An 18,416-nucleotide genomic window follows, 5' to 3' on the forward strand; every position below is an offset into this window, starting at 1 on the left:
GACATAGTGGCACACACTGTGATCTCAGCACTATGGAGGCTGAAGCAGGAGGATTGCCTTGCGTTTGAGGCTGGCCTAGGCTACAGAGTGGAAAACTCTCAAAAAAAAAAAAAAAAAAACAGGTGTGGGAGGCAGAAGCAAACAGATCTTTGTGAATCTGAGACCAGCTAGAGCTTCATATTGAGATTATGTCTCAAAAAAATTTTTTTTAGTTTTTTAAAAATTGCCAAGGCCAGACAAGGTGGTCCATGCCTTTAATCCTAGCCCACAGGAGGCAGAAGCAAGAGGATCTCTGTGAGATTAAGGACAGCCTGGTCTACATATCAAGTTCCAGACCAGCTGGAAATACAGGGAGACCCAAAAACAATAAGAAAAAAATGGCCAAAATGGGAAAAACATCACTTTATGGGGCTAGAATACAGATAAAAGCCAATTATACATCTTATCCAACTACCTTTCTTCAAAGATTTGTGTGTGGGTGTGTGCATGTGCGCGCACGCCCACTGAGGTTAGAAGAGGTCATCAATCCCCTGGACCTTAAGTTTAAGGTGGTTGTGGATACTGGAAGCTAAATTCTGGTCCTCTACAAGAGCAGGAAGGGCTTTTACCTGTGGAGCCATCTCTCCAGCCCTCCAAGTATCTTTTCGTGTATCTATTTTGTATCCATTTGAGCAAATTTCAATTATATTTCATTAGTTTTTAAAAATTTTTAAATATTTTCACTTTATATATATGCGTGTATTGCCGCACGTAGTTAAGTGCACCTGTGTTGTGCAGTGCCCTCAGAGGACAGAAGAGGCTGTTAGATCCCCTGGAACTGGAGTTATGGACAGTTGTTAGCTGCTATGTGACCAAACCCGGGTCTTCTGCAAGAACAGTCAGTGTTCTTAACCGCTGAGCCATCTCTCCAGCCCCTCATTAGGAGTTTTAAGTTTATATCCTTTGATAGAATTCCATTTGTTCAAACTCATGTCTCTGCTGTGTGGTGGTGCAAGCTTATAATCTCAGTACTGTACATAGTGAGTTCAAGGCCAGCCTGAGCTACATGAGACCTTATATCAAAAAATAAAAAATAGGGCCGGCAAGGTGGGTGGGCTAGTGAAGGTGCTTGCTGGAAAGGACAACCTGAGTTAGATCCCCAGAACCCACATAGTAGAAGGAGAGAAACAACTCCTGAAAACCTGGCCTCTACAGACACTCCATGGCACTTATGCGCACACAAATGGAGGCTGGAGAAATGGCCCAGTGTGTTTTTTTTTTTTTTTTGTATTTTATGTGTATGACTGTTTTGCCTGAATATAAGTATACCATGTTTATGCAGAGTTCATGGAGGCCAGAAGAGGGCAGTGTCAATCCCCTGGAAACTGGAGTTTTAGTTGGTTGTGAGCTGCCATATGGGTACTAGGAACTGAACCTAGGTCCACTGCAAGAATAGCAAGTACTCTTAACTGGTGACCTATTTTTCCCGCTCCCCCCCACCCCACCATGTTTAAGAGTGCTTGCTGCTCTTGCAGAGGACAAGAAATTAGGAAGTAGAGGTAGGAGGATTGGGTGTTCTCAGAAATTCTTGGTTTGCAGCCATATCACTGCAGTCTGTCTTCCTTTATACCTGGCCTTCTTCCCTGTTGTTTGTGTCTAAGTTTCCTTCTTGGGCCTAGAACATAGCACTTGGGGGAGGTGGAGGCAGGATTATCAGGAGTTCAAAGTCATCATTGTCTATATAGTGAGCTATGGCTATGTGAGCCCATGTCACAATAAATACCCCCACCTACACAGATACATGTTTTGAGACAGGGTCTTAATTGCATAACCCTGGCTGGCTTGAACCTTCTATATAGACCAGGCTGATCTCAAACTCACAAAGATCTGCCTGCCTCTGCCTCTGGAGTGCTAGGATTAAAGGCGTGTACCATCGTGCTCAGCTCCCTCTTTTTATAATGACACTATCCATTGTATTACAGTTTATCCTTCCAGTACAAATTTACTATAACTTGATTAAATGTGCAAAGGCCCTGTTTCCAAATAACACATTTACAGATTCTGGGTGCACATGAATTTGGGGAGGGCAGTATTCAAAAAATGCAGAAACCATCATTTAAATCCTACAGGAGTTAGAGGGTATAGCTCAGTTGTATAGTTTATGCTTGGTATGTGGGAGGCCCTAGGCTCAATCCCCAGTACCAACAAAACAAAGTAAAAAAGTGAACATAACTTTGCACAACACGGGTACACTTACCTACATGCAGGCAATACACACATAAAATAAAAATAAATAAATAAAATTTTTTAAAAAGGCAGAGGCAGGCGGATCTCTGTTGAGTTCAAGGCCAGCCTGGTCTACATAGTGAGTTCCAGGACATCTGGGGCTACAGGGAGACCCTGTCTCAAAAAGACCAAAAAAAAAAAAAGTTAAAAGTGAACATAACTACCACTGTCTAGATTCTGCCATTGACATTTTAGTATATGTGCCTTTTCACACACCTATCTCTCTACAGTCCTCTCTTCCCATTTTATTTTTGGTGTATTTAAAGTATGTTTCAGATATCAGTTCATTTTCTCCTCAATTAATCAGCATATATATCCAATAGAAAAGTTCAAGATTTGGTTGTACTTATTTTGTTGTAGCTTTTTTACATTTTTTTGCAGTGCTAGAAGAATGAACTTAAGTTTGTAATGATGATTACTGGTCCAAGAAAGAAAAAAATGACACAGAAGCCAACATTGGTGACTCGAATCTGTAATCCTAGCACTTGGGAGTCTGAGGCAGAGAGGTACATAGTGAGTTTCCTACATACCATGATCCTGCTTCAAAACAAACAAAAAAAGGAAAATAGGAGTCTCCGAATTAGTTTGCAACTGTGACTTCCATTTTTCTGACCTATAGGACCATCTTCTCAAGCCGTGTCTCCTCTAAGTTACATTGGAATTGACTGCTTTTGCCAAAGTTGGCAAATGTTGATAAGAAACAGTTTTAGCTGGGCATGGTGGTGCAGGCAGGCCTTTAGTCTCAGCACTCGGGAGGCAAACAGATCTCTGTGAGTTCAAGGCCAGCCTGGTCTACATAGCAAGTTCCAGGCCAGCTGGGGCTACAGGGAGATCCTGTCCCCAAAAGACCAAAAAATAAAACAACAAAAAAACAGTTTTGCCCTTACAGTATTAGTTGCATGTTAGTTGTAGGGGACACTGACATTGTTACTCATGTTGTCTTTGAGCCCTTGAGCACACACTTTCCTCTGAGTTTTCCTCTCATCCAAGATGCTGCTTCTATTTTCTGGACCCTCCATCCTGCCCATTTTAAGTGTTGGTGTTTCTCTGGATGATACCCTGGGTTGTCCTGTCACTCTAAGGAATTGCCTTCTCTTATCTGTACCAGGGAGGGGCTATGTGCAGAAAAAGCTTTTGAGTCTTGCAGTTTTAAGCAGAAAGACTGAAACAGGAAGGGATTCAGAAGGACCGCTCCGCCCAGCTGAGCCGGAGGTGGGGGGGGCGGCCGGTAGCTCGAGCTCCCGCCTTATTTCTCACAAGGAGCGTGCGCGAGTGGAGACACGTACAGCCAACCAGTGAAAAGGGGTGGTCGTGAGTGCCATGCTCTTGGTCCAATCATAGACGAATATTGGAGAATGCCCTCCCTCCCCTGCCAATGGAGGGGCGGGGCTCGGGTGGAGGCGACAGTCATCTGATCTGAGGCGGCCTCCACGGTCTAGGCACTGAAAGCTGAGGCTATGATGGCTGCGACAGTACTATCTCAGATGTGGACCAGGACGCGCCTGTGGCTGCCGCTGTGCCTGGTGGCGGTGGCGGCGGCGGTGTCCGCGGAGCAGCAGGTGCCACTGGTATTGTGGTCAAGTGACCGGTGAGCAGGTCGGGTCGGGCCGGGTTGGGTTGGGGCGGGCCGCACTGCGTGCCGCGACTACTGAGCCGCCATCGCCAAACTCCAAGGCTGTCCTCCTCGGCGAGGGGCTGAGAGGCCCAGATGGAAGCTGTCCCTTGCTTGGGGGTTGGCTCCACAACGACAGACATCGGACATTAGAGCTCCGGGCCCGCCCGTGCGGGAAGCCGGCCACTCAAGGGCTTGGAATCTCAAGCCGAGTGCCCTGTATTACAGCACTCTTATGTCCCCTGCCAGGGACCTGTGGGCTCCTGTGGCCGACACTCACGAGGGCCATATCACCAGCGACATGCAGCTTTCCACCTACTTAGACCCCGCCCTGGAGCTAGGCCCCCGGAATGTGCTGCTGTTCCTGCAGGACAAGGTGAGCCTGGCCCAGCCTGCTCTGTCCTGGTCGGTGCAAGGCAAGCAGACCCCACCCCACTCCCCACTGCTCCTTCCCCAGGTGAAGCTGTAGTGCCTTTGTCCCAACTGTAGGCAGGTGTGACTATATTCTTGGGAAGATGAGTAGGAGAAACTTCACTGGGAATGGTGAACCCCCAGAAATGGCACAGACTTGAATGGAAGAGAGCAAGGGGTCAGAGATAAGATACCAATCAAGAACTAAGCACTAGATATTTGCTGATGTCCTCTAGTATGCTGGGGATTGTTACATACTTTCATAGATGATAAGACTCATTCTAGGGGAAGATCAGTGACTTGCCCAAGGTCACATAGCTAATGGTTGGCAGAACTGTAATTCCTGTCATGATCATAATAGGAATAACTGGAAAATTACCCCTTATTTAGTGCTATATATGCACTGTGTTCAACTGATGTCATTATCTTGGTTTTACCGCTAAGGAAAATAAGGTTGGAGAGATGTAATGATGTGCTGAAGGTCCAGGTTTGGAGACAGCATACCACACTGGTACCGGCTTCGGTGTAGACCTGCTCCCCAGTTTTGTGTGCAGAGCCAGCATGCTATTTTCTCTTCCTCCCAAGCCCATGCCCCCAAAGCAGGAGTATGGTCTATGAGAAGGTTTAGGGAAGCATAAGGTCGTTCAGGAGGCTGTCAAGTCTTCGCTTGTTCCTCCTTAGTGGTCTGGCTGGCTCATTCTTTTTGTGGCTTTGCTCTGTGCTGTGTAGCTGTTGGTGGTGATTATGCTGGCTGATAGTCCATCCAGAAGGAGATAAATAATAGGTCAGACTGGAAGGAACTCAGTCCTATTCCTACCACTTTTTAGCTTTTGGACACATGAAATAATTTTTGTAAACCATACTTTCTGCAAGCATAAAATGAAGATACCACCTACATCAGAAGACTTCGAGAAGTAATCTACATAAAACAACTAGCCAGGGTACCCTACTCTTAGGAAATTCCCTTCATTTATTTGTTTACTGATGTAATAGGAAATTGACATTCTTGTGAGGGCTAGATTGGTTCATAATAACACATTAGTGGTTTAGTCTAGAAAAGGAAGCAGGCCAAGATAACAGAGTGGGAACATTGTTTTAGATCACAGTGATCAGGCAGGGTCTCATTTAGGAGGTAACATCATGGTGGCTGGAGAAAGTCACGTGGCTTTGGTGGAGGGACATTACTGGCAAGAGAATAGCTGGTCTGAGGGCCCTGGGCAAGGGATTGCTCTTGTTGTGTCCATGGGAGTTCTGGTATGACTGGAGCCTACTGAGTGACTAGAAGGGGTAGGAGATGGTCTGCTAGGTCACCAGGAGATAAGGGAGATGCCACAAAGAGAAAGGTTGGTGGCAGTTCTGAGTATACAAAGCGCAGCACTAGAATGAAGAGGGAGAGGAGGCTGGGCTTATGTATACTAAACACTACTGCGTTTAGGGAAACTGGTCAAATTGCCCATGGACCTACTGGATGAAACCAGAGGAAGCTGGTAGGGGGTGGGGGGGTGGAGAAAGGGCTTATGTAGGTTATAGAGGGAACGGCATGAGTTTGCAGTTACTGGGGTCCTGAAAGACCCCAGTGTTTCCTCCAGTGTGGGTTCCACTATCTTCTCCCCCCTCCCATCTGAAAATGGTAGGGCAAAGACTTCTTGTAAAGGATCCTGTCTAGGCTGGATGTGGTGGTACACACCTTTAATCCCTACACTTTGAAGGCAGAGGCAGCTGGGGCTACACAGAGGAAGACCCTGTCTCAAAAAACAACAAAAAAATCCTGTGCCGACTGAACATAGAATGTTCTACTTTTCTCTGACTTCCACTTCCCTCTTGGGAGGCATGCTATAAATGCTCTTGCCTGTTCCCCTCCCCTCCATCAGCTTCCTTCTTCCTCAGTTCCTCTTGCTTGGCTACTGCTTGCTAGGTTACCACAAGCCAACTGCCCATAGATCCCCTAGCCCATGACCACCCACTGTGTTTGTTACCCTGTCCTGAGAGTGCTGGAGGAAAGCATGAGCTTTCCACTCCACCTACCACTCGTGGTGATTCATTCTCCTTCCCCACATCAAATCTGACTCTTAAGGTTTTGTTGGCTGTGAGACTGCACATGCCCCCTGCCCTGGCCCCTGCCTCTGTTCCTTGCCCAGTCTCCTGAGGTATTTCCTCTGTTTTCTTATTAGCTAAGCATTGAGGATTTCACAGCATATGGTGGTGTGTTTGGAAATAAGCAGGACAGCGCCTTTTCTAACCTGGAGGTAAGAGTCTGCTCACAGCCTGGGCCATTGGAACAGATCATACATCCTGTGCCTCTTTCCCAGCTCTCTCTAGGACCACAGGTGTCGGCTTTGAGGGTAAAGGGTCTGGGGTATCAGTGTCAGGGTCTAGGGGTGTGGGACATTTACTTTCTGATCCATTGTAAGAGCCCTGTGAGATGTGGCTTGCCAGGAAGGTTTGAGGGTTACCACAGGCCCACTGTTCCCTGGTTCACTTTGTCTTCCACCTCTCCCTACCACCAGAATGCCCTAGATTTGGCTCCCTCCTCCCTGGTGCTTCCCGCTGTGGACTGGTATGCAGTCAGCACTCTGACCAGCTACCTGCAGGAGAAACTTGGGGCTAGCCCTCTACATGTGGATCTAGCTACCCTAAGGGAGCTCAAGCTCAATGCCAGCCTCCCTGCCCTGCTGCTCATACGCCTGCCCTATACAGCCAGGTAAAGCCTGGGTGACTGAGCCTGTCTGCAAAGTGGGGAAAAGGGGATGGGATTCCAGGTAGGAGCCCTGAGTCAAGTACAGGTGCAGGGGTGGGGGGCTGCTGAGCTCAGCCCTGCATGGCTGACAGCAACAGCTGAAGTGCACAGGTGTGGTGAGTGAGGCTAGTGGGAGATAGAGGGGCAGTGGGAAGGGTGGTGCGTTTCAGAAAGCTGCTCCAGGCCAGCTGTTTGGACTTGAAAGCAGAGCAACCTGAGAGCATCTCATACTGTCTTATACACAGCTCTGGTCTGATGGCGCCCAGGGAGGTCCTCACAGGCAATGGTAAGTGTGACCACACAAAGAAAGCTGCTTCTTCCTTACTATAAGGGTGGTCCTGTTTCTCAGAGTGCTTGACAGCTGGGCAGGGAAATAGTGGCTCCCTGGCCATGCTCCTCTGTAGCCAGCTCCACTTGGCAGAGATGTCCAAGTACCTTAGGTGGCTCCCTGTGCAATAGCCCAGGGATCTAGTTTCTTCTCAGGCCTAGTATATCCAGATTTTGGATTTAATAGACCAGTAACCTTAATCAAAACAATAAAGAGGACTTACCTTTGTGATAAAGAACAGTCCATCTGCATGGAAAGATAGCTAGATAGATATGATGCTTTCTATATCACTGTATATTTTCTTGTTTGACTTAGCTTGGGCTTGGCATTAGAGAGTCTATGATTGAAGCCAATTGTCCCCAGAGAAGCTGGCAGAGCAGGGGGGAAGAAAAATAGCTGTGCTTAGGGGTCCTCAATGCTTTTTCCATGATCTAGATGCTCTCTAGAGCAGACAGTGGGGAGTGTTTCTTTAAGTAGGCTACCTGGTGACTCTGCTTTCCTGTCAACCTTCAGATGAAGTCATTGGGCAGGTACTGAGCACACTCAAGTCTGAAGATGTCCCTTACACCGCAGCTCTTACAGCAGTCCGCCCTTCCAGGGTATGTGCTCTTCCAATAGGGGATCTGGGGCATGGAGGGTGGCACAGAGTGGTGAGTCTGCTCACCACTTGGAGGTGCGGGGTATGTCACAGATAGGGCCTCCCAGGAGTCCCTGGCTTGGGGGATTGGTGGGCAGAACACTGCTTCCTTTATCAAGAGGCTGCTTTCCATCTTGCTTGTGAACCTTGTGGGCGGTATGTGAATTTGGTGTAAGTGAACCCAAGTTTAGGGAGATGGAATATCAGGGCTAGCAGTACTGGAGGAAGGGCCTCCTTTTATCCACAGGACTTTCAGATGGTGGATAGAGTACCCCGTGGGAAGGGTGGCCATGGCAGTGGATTAGGCCTTGCTCTCAGGGCTGTTAAGAAAAGGTTTGTTGGGTGTTTCTGCAGGTGGCCCGTGATGTAGCCATGGTAGCTGGGGGTCTAGGTCGCCAGCTGCTTCAAACCCAGATGGCAGTACTTCCGGTCCATCCTCCTGTGAGTTACAATGAGACTGTCCCACGGATCCTGTTCTGGGCACAAAACTTCTCTGTGGCATACAGAGATGAGTGGAAAGATTTGACCCACCTCACCTTTGGTATACAGAATCTCAACCTGACTGGCTCCTTCTGGAATGACTCCTTTGCCAGGTAAGGATACTAGTTGGTGGTAGACTTTGCCACCACACATGGCCTTCCTGCCCCTGTGGCACCAGGACAGAGCAGGGAGCTGGGATAAGGTATGTGTGTTTGGAGTAAAGGTCTTATGGGGGAGGGCAGGGTCACCAGGGAGATGGAGGTACTATCACAGGGTGATGGTGCTGGGAGGCTACTGGAGGGGGAGCCTCTCAGTTCTACCTGCCCATGCTTTCTAGAAAGGCCTTGGTTGGAACCTGAGTTATTAACACTACACAATCACCTGGGAACCTGGCCCTTCTTTGAGCACAACCTCTGGGACTACATGTGGGCAAATACCAGACCAGCTGCTGGAACCAGTTCTAGGGCTTCTGTAGACTCCTGTTTGCCCTTACTCCCAAAAAACCTAAACAGGCAGCTGAGTAGCCCCCAGAGGAAGGCCAAAAGGAGGGCCAGGGGATGCAGGAGAACCAGAGGAAGGACTCATAAACTGGAGTTACGAGACCTGGGTGCTGTTCCTGATTTGGTTATGACTGCAACCTCAGTTTTCTCATTTGCTAAGTGGGGACACTGTTGGCAGGTGACTGTGAGAGTCTAGGCAGGTTAAGTAGGAGCTGTCCTAAGGAGGAACTTGCTTAGGGTTTTTCCAGAACCTGATAGCCACCCCCTTTGCCTTGTCCCACAGGCTCTCATTGACCTACGAACAGCTCTTTGGTACAACAGTGACATTCAAGTGAGTTTTGGGGATGACTGAGGTATGGTTGGGTTGCTGTGGCTTTTCTGTTCATCTGACATATCTCTCACCCTCACTTCCCAGTTTCATTCTGGCTAATCGCTTCTACCCAGTCTCTGCTCTATACTGGTTTACCATGGAGCGCCTGGAAATCCACAGCAATGGCTCTGTTGTGTATTTCAATGTTTCTGAGGTCACGGGGCCCAGCATCTACTCCTTCCACTGTGAGTACGTCAGCAGTCTTAGCAACAAGGGCAATCTCCTCGTGACCAACGTGCCCTCACTCTGGGAGATGACGCTTCAGGATTTCCAGGTATGGAAAGTGGGAAGGGCCCCAGGCTGGTGACAGCAATGGTGAGGGGAAGGAGGCTCCCGAGAGTCTCAGTATGGCTTGGGCATGTGGTTGAGAGCCGTATCCTTGTGCAGTTTCTAAGGGTATAGACTGTCTACTGATTCCAGAACCCCAGTCCTTGCTGTCTGTATAGGGCCTCATGGTTCCTTCTGACTCATGTCCATGTGTCTCTCAGATTCAGGCCTTCAATGTGACGGGTGAACAGTTCTCCTATGCTAGCGACTGTGCTGGCTTCTTCTCCCCGGGCATCTGGATGGGACTGCTCACTTCCCTCTTCATGCTTTTCATCTTCACCTACGGCCTGCACATGATACTCAGCCTCAAGACTATGGATCGTTTTGATGACCACAAAGGCTCCACCATCTCTTTGACCCAGATTGTGTGACCACTGCCAGAGAGGGATTGAGGGAGTATTGGTGTCTGAGTTGTCATGATCCTGTCTTATGGCACAGTGGACAGAAGAGCTTCCCCCTCTTCCTACTTATAGCATGAACCCTACACTACCCTCCACTTGTCTTGTTTCCTCTTCAACTTTCTGAGGGGCTTTCCTGGGGCTATCCCCCATCTCTCCCAACAAGGTGTATTTATTCTTTATAGATATTAGATAAATTTTCCAGGGTCTGTCATCATGAGAACAAGGGACATTAGCTCTAGGGTCCCCTTTCTTCCCCTTTTCCTTATTTATTCTTGCCCCTCCACCATAATCTCTTGCTGTTTATAGTGCTTTTTTGTGTAGATACTCCCTTCCTGAGCTCTCCGGAGCTCCCTCCAACAGCCACAGCTTGAGTTTGGGAGTGTGTAAAAAGACTACTCAACTGTCTGCCCAGCTTGGCTGTCATGGTTTTTTTTGGGTGATGTTAAGAATAAGCAGTACCCTGGGGCCTCCACGTGGGCAGGTGGGCTCACTGGGTTTCTAACTGGTTCCCACTAGGCGTGGCTGTCAGGAGCCCAGGGTACTCTGTGCTTTCCTTCGTAATAAAATAAAGACGGGCTGCCATGCGCTGGGCTTTCTGTCGTTTATTTCTGCACTGGGCATTCATGGGTTTGCCCTCAGCTATGGGGAAGAGGTTCCCGGATGTAGTTCAGTCGGGCGGGAGGTGAGAAGGGAAGCCTGGGAGGGCCTTAAACAAGCTGACGCTGTAGGGAGTGAAGGCAGAGGCTGTTGTGCTGCGGGGTCTTCGGATTAGGTATTCCCGACAATGGCACCCCTCCCCCCGCCCGCTGCGCAGCGCCGGGCTAGATGGACGCCCTGATTCTCCTAGGGGGACGGAATGGGTGCGTACGAGGTGGGGCGGGGCGGGGCAGAGGCGGAGCGCGCAAGGATCCTTCACTGACTAAGCACTTGCCCTCCCGTGTCGTCGTCGTCCCCCCCCCACTCCGGCCCCGCCCCGCAGTTGTCTGCGCTCTGGGGGAGCAGCATTGCCGCCCGAGTCGCGCCGCTGCTGGAAGCCAGGCGCTGGCAGCCGTCCTGGAAAACGAGCGGGAAAATCCTTGTTTTCAGCCGGGTGTGAAGGGGTGCGGGTAGGGAGAGGGACTCTTTGGCGTGGCGGAGGGATCGGAGACAGCCGAGAGTCGCCATCTTTGGTTCAGTGCGGCGGCGGCGGCGGCGGCGGCGGCAGCGGCGGCAGCAGCGGCAGCAGCAGCGGCGGCAGTGGCTGCTGTGGTGAAGTAGGAGGAGGAGCCGAGTGGGCGCTGGCACCAAGGCCTGACCATGGACGAGGAATACGATGTGATCGTGCTGGGGACTGGCCTTACCGTAAGTGCCACTCCAGGTGCTCGTGGCCTTGCATCATGCCCTCCCCACCCCTCGCGGTGATGCAGCCCCTCCCCAACCGTCTGACCCATCCTCCCATCACTTCGGGTCCGGAAAAATCAGCCCCATGCCCACCCCACTACCTTCCCCCATGATGTAGACTCGACTCCGCTGCCATGTACCCTTCTCCCTGCCATGTCCCCTCCTGTGTGTACCCCACATCCCAGGTCTTGACCTCAGGGACCCTCTGCCTTGTGTCTTCCCCTATCTTATGTTGCTGAACTGGAAAAAGCCCCCTCCCACACTCTGCCTGATGCCCCCAACCCCCACTCATCGCCTGCACATCACCCTGTCATCATCGCTGCCGAGCATCCCCTCCCATTTTGTGCTCATCTCACTACTCAATAGGGGATGAAGTACGAATGTATGCGTATGGGGGCTTTCCAAGGGTGGGCCCTCATCCTGCTTCTCTGACTTTTGGGGGGTACAGGGGACTCAGAGAATATTCCAGAAGCAGCAGCAGTGGAGGCAGTGATCACATTCCCGCTACCCCACCCCGGTTTCCCATGGAGACTTCGGGCTGACTAGTATCTGCAGCCTTTGTCCTTGGGCTAGTGACAGTGACTGGTGAGGCTGTATATGTTCCCTCCCTTCTATCAAACGCTGTTGGCTTGCTTCCTGAGTCTGGACCAGGTGGGTAGGACCCGAGGAGTTAGGGCCTCCTGCCCTTTGAAAGAGGAGTAGCCCAGGGTGGGGCCTGTGATTTCAAGGATTGGCCCGATCTTCACTTCCTTTTATATGCCCGTTGAGGTTCATCGATTCTTCTCTAGGGCTCTTTGTGTCTTATCTTTTTGTGGGATCAGCACAGATAGACACTATCTTGCCAGATTGATGCTAGAAGACTGTCCTTGGGTCTGCTGGATGCTCTGCCTCCCTCAAAGCTTCCCTTACTGCTCTAGTGAGTGGTTCACCTTTTTGCCCAGTAGGGTTATAAAGGAAACATCACATTAAGCCATCAACACCCCCCCCCAGTTTTAGGAACTGCAAGGAGCCAGGGCTTTGCATTGTGGCATTTGTGGCAGCTCTGAGGCAAGGGACAAATCAGGGGTGTTGGTAGGAAGTGGAAGCATAGCAGCAATGCCGCCCCTCCCCCAGGAATGCATCCTGTCGGGCATCATGTCTGTGAATGGAAAGAAGGTGCTGCACATGGACCGGAACCCCTATTATGGGGGTGAGAGCTCCTCCATCACACCCCTGGAAGAGGTAAGTCTGCCTGGACTGGGCCTCAGAGCCAGACCCATCCTTTGGCCTGTCTCTCACATAGGGGCATAGCATCAAAGTAGCTCCTAGGTCCTGAGCCAGAAGGGTGGGAGAGGATTGGGTCATCCTTGACCTTTTCTTCCTGTCTTGCTTACAGCTATATAAGCGCTTTCAGTTGTTGGAGGGGCCTCCTGAGTCGATGGGCCGAGGACGAGACTGGAACGTTGACTTGATCCCCAAATTTCTCATGGCTAATGGTGAGGGAAATGAAGGAGATAATGTGTGCAGTGTGATTGGGAAGACAGGAGGGTCAGGCTCCAGAGTAAAGTGGGCCAAACCACTGAGCTGCTGGAGGGAGCCACACTGATGTCTTCTCCCCACAGGTCAGCTGGTAAAGATGCTTCTGTATACGGAAGTGACTCGATACTTGGACTTCAAAGTGGTTGAGGGCAGCTTTGTGTACAAGGGGGGCAAGATCTACAAAGTGCCATCCACTGAGACTGAGGCCTTGGCTTCTAGTGAGTATGGATGGATCCTTTTAGCCAGAGGAGGAGGCAGACTGTTCTTGGGACAGGTGAAAAAGATAGCTAGCTATTCAGAGCAGGCCACCCCTTTGCCTAAGCTTAAACTTAACCCATGTAGTACCAGAGGCCCCTTGCTTTGTAGTCCCTCTGTTGCACCATGCTATCCATATGGCAGGTTGCCAGGAAGGGAACTCACACAAAGAGCATGGAGCATAGGATATGGAGGGTAATTCCTTTTGGCAGAGAGCCCACTTGACCCCCAAAACACCTCCAAGTGGAGCTGGGAAGGTCTTTTCCTAAAAATGGGAAAACAGGCCAAGAAGGGTGGGGCAAGGCTAGCCTCAGGTGAGACAGCTCAGATGAGAGCTAGGGCATCTGCTTTCTTGGACTGTCTGGGTGGGAAGCAGGAGTTTTAAGTTCCAACAATGCAAAGGGCTCCCCTCCTCAGATTTGATGGGCATGTTTGAAAAACGGCGCTTCCGCAAGTTCCTGGTGTTTGTGGCAAACTTTGATGAGAATGACCCCAAAACCTTCGAGGGAGTCGACCCTCAGACCACCAGCATGCGTGATGTCTACAGGAAGTTTGACTTGGGTCAGGATGTCATTGACTTCACTGGCCATGCCCTGGCTCTCTACCGTACTGATGAGTGAGTGGAAGCTGGCCCACGGTAGTGGGAGCCCCCTTGCCTGGCCCATATCCTGCCCTCCCTACACCTATTAGACCCTCTGCACACCCTGCATGTCCTTTGTACTCAACCGTGTCTCACCTGCCGCTTTTCCTTCTTTCTCCTGCATTTGACCTAAGCTTTTCCCAGGCCGCAGAGGGTGTTGGGAAGGCTAGCTAATATCTGGGTAGGTGAGCAGGGGGGTTGTTGTCAGATCATCTTAACCTGGCCCCTGTCCCCTAGCTACCTGGATCAGCCCTGTCTTGAGACTATTAACCGCATCAAGTTGTACAGCGAGTCCCTGGCTCGGTATGGCAAGAGCCCATATTTATACCCACTCTATGGCCTGGGTGAGCTGCCCCAGGGCTTTGCAAGGTGAGAACATGGCTTTTTTCAGTTGACATTACTGGGTAGGACTAAGGGCAAGAATGGAAATTGGAACCATCTTGGGCATTTCTGAAGCACTTCTTACTTTCCCATCTGATTTTCATTTACCTTGATCATCCCTGGGTGATGGGGGCACAGCCCCAGTAATTTAAAATGCAGATTAAAGGAAGGACCAGGTCACCATGAACATGGCTTCCTCAGCTCCTGGTAGCACCAGGACTGAGTCCAGGACCCCAGAATCTTGAGTCAGGGCTTCCCTTGGGGTTGGCTCTTTTCCAGAGAGTCCTTTATTCTGGACTACTGGGCCATTTCTATGTAGAGCTATTCCATGATATCCTCACTAGCCCTTTACAGAATAGAATATTCTGGATAGAGCTTCAGAGAGGAAGGAGCATGCCAAGATGAGCCCTGAGTTCATGTTAGTAACCTTTGGGACAAACAGCTGGATCTGAACTCTGCCGGCTTAGGGCAGCTTTCTCTGTACTTCAGTGATGGGGCGAGCAGAGTGCAGTAGACTTGGTACCCATTCTCCTGAGAGGCAGACATCACAGTCATTTTCCTTGCTACAGATTGAGTGCCATCTATGGGGGGACATACATGCTGAACAAACCTGTGGATGACATAATCATGGAGAATGGCAAGGTGGTGGGAGTGAAGTCTGAGGGAGAGGTAAGCCTGCCTTGTGCATGGGGGTTGCCATGGCAGGGGTAGGATTTGGTTTCCTTCATGGCTTCGTTCTCAGAGAACCTCTCAGCTAGAGTCCGGGGATCCAATACAAGTCTACATAGCCATTCCTGTTGACAAGAGGTATCCTTGAAGAAGCACATGCTATGCCTGTGGTTCTGAAAGCATTCTTATGGAAAGGGTGTCATGTATCCCAGGCTGGCCTCCAACTGTCCATGTAGCTGAGATGACATTGAATTCCTGATCCTTCTGCTTCTACCTCCCCAGTGCTGGGATTACAAGGTGTGTGCCAACATGCCTGGTTGATATGGTGCTAGGGATTGAACCCAGGGCCTTCTGTATGATAGGTAAGCAATCTACTAACTGAGAAATATGCCTAACCTCCCTGAAAGCATCCTTCAGCCTGATGGGGCACATGAGTACTGGGGTAGCTGAGGGAGGAAGACGGTGAGTTTGTGGCTAGCCTGGGCTACACAGACCAGACTGAAAATAAACAAAAACCCCAGCTACAAGAAAAAAACAAAGTGTTCCTGATCACAGTGTCTCAACAGGGCCACCTAGCTGTGTGTGTGAGGGCTTCCCTGAGCTTCAGGGAAGGAAGCATGTACTGTAGGGGACAGGAGGCTCAGCCTACTATCATCCTGAGCAAGGGGTGATCCAACAGGTGCAAAGCCTTCTGGTACCTTCACAGGTGGCCCGCTGTAAGCAGTTGATCTGTGACCCCAGCTACATCCCAGACCGTGTGAGGAAGGCTGGCCAGGTTATTCGCATCATCTGTATCCTTAGCCACCCCATCAAGAGCACCAATGATGCCAATTCCTGTCAAATCATCATCCCCCAGAACCAGGTCAACAGGAAGTCAGGTAGGCCAGGCCCTGAAAGATTCCCTTCTGTGCACTCTTCAGAGTTGCTGTGCCTCTCTCTCCCTACCAGCTTTAGGGTTTCTTGTGCCATCCTGTTACAAAGAACATACCTAGGGATTGGATGGCCTGAACTCTTCCCTTGAACTCCATGAGGGTGACAGTTTGAATGTTACCTGTGTGGGGAGCTGGGGAGGAACAGGTGTGTTATTAGGGCAATCCCTAAGAACCACCTCTTTGTGTGGTCATTTCCTCTGGCACATGTTAACCAAGTTCTTCCTGTGGCCAGACATCTACGTGTGCATGATCTCCTACGCACACAATGTGGCTGCACAGGGCAAGTACATTGCCATTGCCAGTACCACCGTGGAGACTGCAGAGCCGGAAAAGGAGGTTGAGCCTGCATTGGAGCTGCTGGAACCCATTGACCAGAAGTGAGGGACTGAGGCAAACGTGATGGGGCAAGCTAGGTTGAGAGGAAGGGCAAAGTGAGGGACTGAGGCAAACGTGATGGGGCAAGCTAGGTTGAGAGGAAGGGCAAGGCCTGTTGTGAGACTTTTCCCTTACCCTCTCTTGCCTTCCATCTTACCCTCAGGTTTGTGGCTATCAGTGACTTGTATGAACCCATTGACGATGGTTCTGAGAGCCAGGTAAGAAGCCTGTCCCAGCCCTGGCTCTTCCTGCCTACCCTAGGGTTCCTTGCTTGACTCACCTTGACCCCTGGGGTTCTGGCTGTATACAGGTGTTCTGTTCCTGCTCCTATGATGCCACCACACACTTTGAGACCACCTGCAATGACATCAAAGACATCTACAAACGCATGGCCGGCTCAGCATTTGACTTTGAGAACATGAAGCGCAAACAGAATGATGTCTTTGGAGAGGCTGATCAGTGATTGCTGACTCCCCTTTCCCCCAGCCCGTACTGCCCTTGCCCCCATCTGTCTGTCCTCTAGGGCTGGGGAGATGGTATAGCTGGGCATCCCTGTTTCCAGCATCTTCTGCTTCCCCCACCACATTCCCATCAGCCACCTCATTGATTCACTGACCAAATCCTTAACCTTAGTGATGGTTTGGGAAATGGGGATTGGATAGCATCCTCTTTCTTGGCCCTTGTCCTAGTGATAGAGGAGATTCCTCTTCCTCTTCTTGTGTGTCCCCCTCCCCCCAGTTCTGCTCTGTTTGGGAAAGAAGTGGAGGAAAGCTGACTTCTGCCCCCACTGCTCTTACCCCAATGTAGTGGCCTTTGGAGATATCCCCTGCCTCCCCCCACCAACTCTTGCGTGTTGGAGAGAAGGGGCCCTCCCAGCACAAATTGCATTCCCCCCTATAATTTATTCTAATTTATTAACTTTGGCCTATCTGTCTGAGCCCACAGCCTTTCATGCAGCCTGGGGCTGTAGAGTGAGCTGCCCTGGCCCCTCCCAGTCCTAGCAAAGCCTGGGAAGGGAAAGGGCTTAGGTGTGGCCCCCTCTAAGGTTGTTATGTTTTTATTCCTTGTCTTTGTGCTTTGTGTTTTCTGTTACTTGTTGAGAAAAGAAGTATGAGCAAAGCAGGAGGTGGGAAAGTGGATCCAAACCCCAGTGTGCCCTGCCCCATGCCTTTCCTTTAGTGGTGGGAAGCCCTTATCTTGCAAAGTGAATGTGTCCCCTTCCCCAACCTCTAGTGTATTTCACAGAAAACAAAATCTCCCAATAAAACTGTTGAAACCTGAGCCTCAATCTTTAGGTTCATTGCCCAAAGGTTGGGTTGTTAGGCAGGATTTTCAGTCCCAGGACTGGGGCTCTAGTTTAGCTTTTGAAACCAGAACTAGGCTGGGGAAGTGTGGGGGGGGATCTATAGCTGGTGTCAGGGGGCATCAAGTGGCCTCTAGGTGAAAGGGAGAAGGTAGCTAGGTATGGAGGCTTTGGCAAGTTCAAGGCCACTCTGGGATATGTAAGATCACACCTAAAAAAGGCATAGTGGAGCCGGGCTTAGTGGCCTTTAATCCCAGCATTCAGGAGGCAGAGGAAGGTGGATCTCTGAGTTTGCTGCCATCCTGTTCTGCATAGTGAGTTCCAGGCCAGCTGGGGCTACTGAGATACAGGGAGACCCTGTCTCAAAAAGACCCCTCCCCCAAAAAAGAGTGGGGAGAATGAGATGGCTCAGTGAGTAAAGGTGCTGGTCAGGGAACTTTTGAGTTCGATTCCTGGAGACCAGTAAAGCACGAACTGACTCTACAATCTGATCTCAAGCTGCTCTGGGTCATGTGCAACCACCTACAGGCACACACAAACTTTTTTTTTAATTAAAAGGGGAGGGATCAGGAGTGATCACGTCTCAGATATGGAGACTCCAGGGGACCCAGGCCTAGCCTTAGGTGACAGTCAAAAGTCTAAGCAGCCAGTGTCTATGCAAGACCCGAGATGCTGGATCAGGGGGAACAGAGGGCTGGCCTCAGGGAACAAGGACACCTGACTGCTGGGTGTGGCACAAAGCCTGATAAACGTCTAACTGCAAAGCTTGCTTAGCCTTGGGTTCTACAGGAAGACGAAGAGGTCTGGAGGCCCAGCTTGAGGTGGAAGTTAACTTTGAAGATGAGCGGGAAAGTGAGAGACCCAGCTCATTGACTAATGAGAGTAGGCAGAAGGG

At 50.3% G+C, this 18,416-nt stretch overlaps 2 protein-coding genes across 2 annotated transcripts; both read left to right on the top strand.

The window, feature by feature from the left end:
* Window positions 1–3,653: 3,653 nt before the first annotated feature.
* Atp6ap1 (ATPase H+ transporting accessory protein 1) lies at window positions 3,654–10,657 on the top strand. The gene is made up of 10 exons (XM_008829593.2): window positions 3,654–3,853; window positions 4,127–4,253; window positions 6,460–6,534; window positions 6,796–6,989; window positions 7,271–7,311; window positions 7,867–7,952; window positions 8,345–8,583; window positions 9,254–9,301; window positions 9,386–9,614; window positions 9,829–10,657. Exons 1-10 carry the CDS (start codon window positions 3,723–3,725, stop codon window positions 10,036–10,038), a joined length of 1,380 nt encoding a protein of 459 aa, XP_008827815.1. The 5' UTR covers window positions 3,654–3,722; the 3' UTR covers window positions 10,039–10,657.
* A 650-nt stretch (window positions 10,658–11,307) lies between these two features.
* On the top strand, window positions 11,308–17,499 carry Gdi1 (GDP dissociation inhibitor 1). The gene is made up of 11 exons (XM_008829594.2): window positions 11,308–11,409; window positions 12,562–12,669; window positions 12,824–12,923; window positions 13,050–13,184; window positions 13,639–13,837; window positions 14,099–14,230; window positions 14,812–14,911; window positions 15,618–15,789; window positions 16,076–16,220; window positions 16,382–16,436; window positions 16,529–17,499. The coding sequence occupies exons 1-11, from the start codon at window positions 11,365–11,367 to the stop codon at window positions 16,679–16,681; spliced, it is 1,344 nt and encodes a 447-aa protein (XP_008827816.1). The 5' UTR covers window positions 11,308–11,364; the 3' UTR covers window positions 16,682–17,499.
* Window positions 17,500–18,416: the final 917 nt, after the last annotated feature.

The sequence above is a fragment of the Nannospalax galili genome, unplaced genomic scaffold (genome assembly GCF_000622305.1).
Source record: "Nannospalax galili isolate Female #2095 unplaced genomic scaffold, S.galili_v1.0 scaffold513, whole genome shotgun sequence".
Taxonomy (NCBI): domain Eukaryota; kingdom Metazoa; phylum Chordata; class Mammalia; order Rodentia; family Spalacidae; genus Nannospalax; species Nannospalax galili.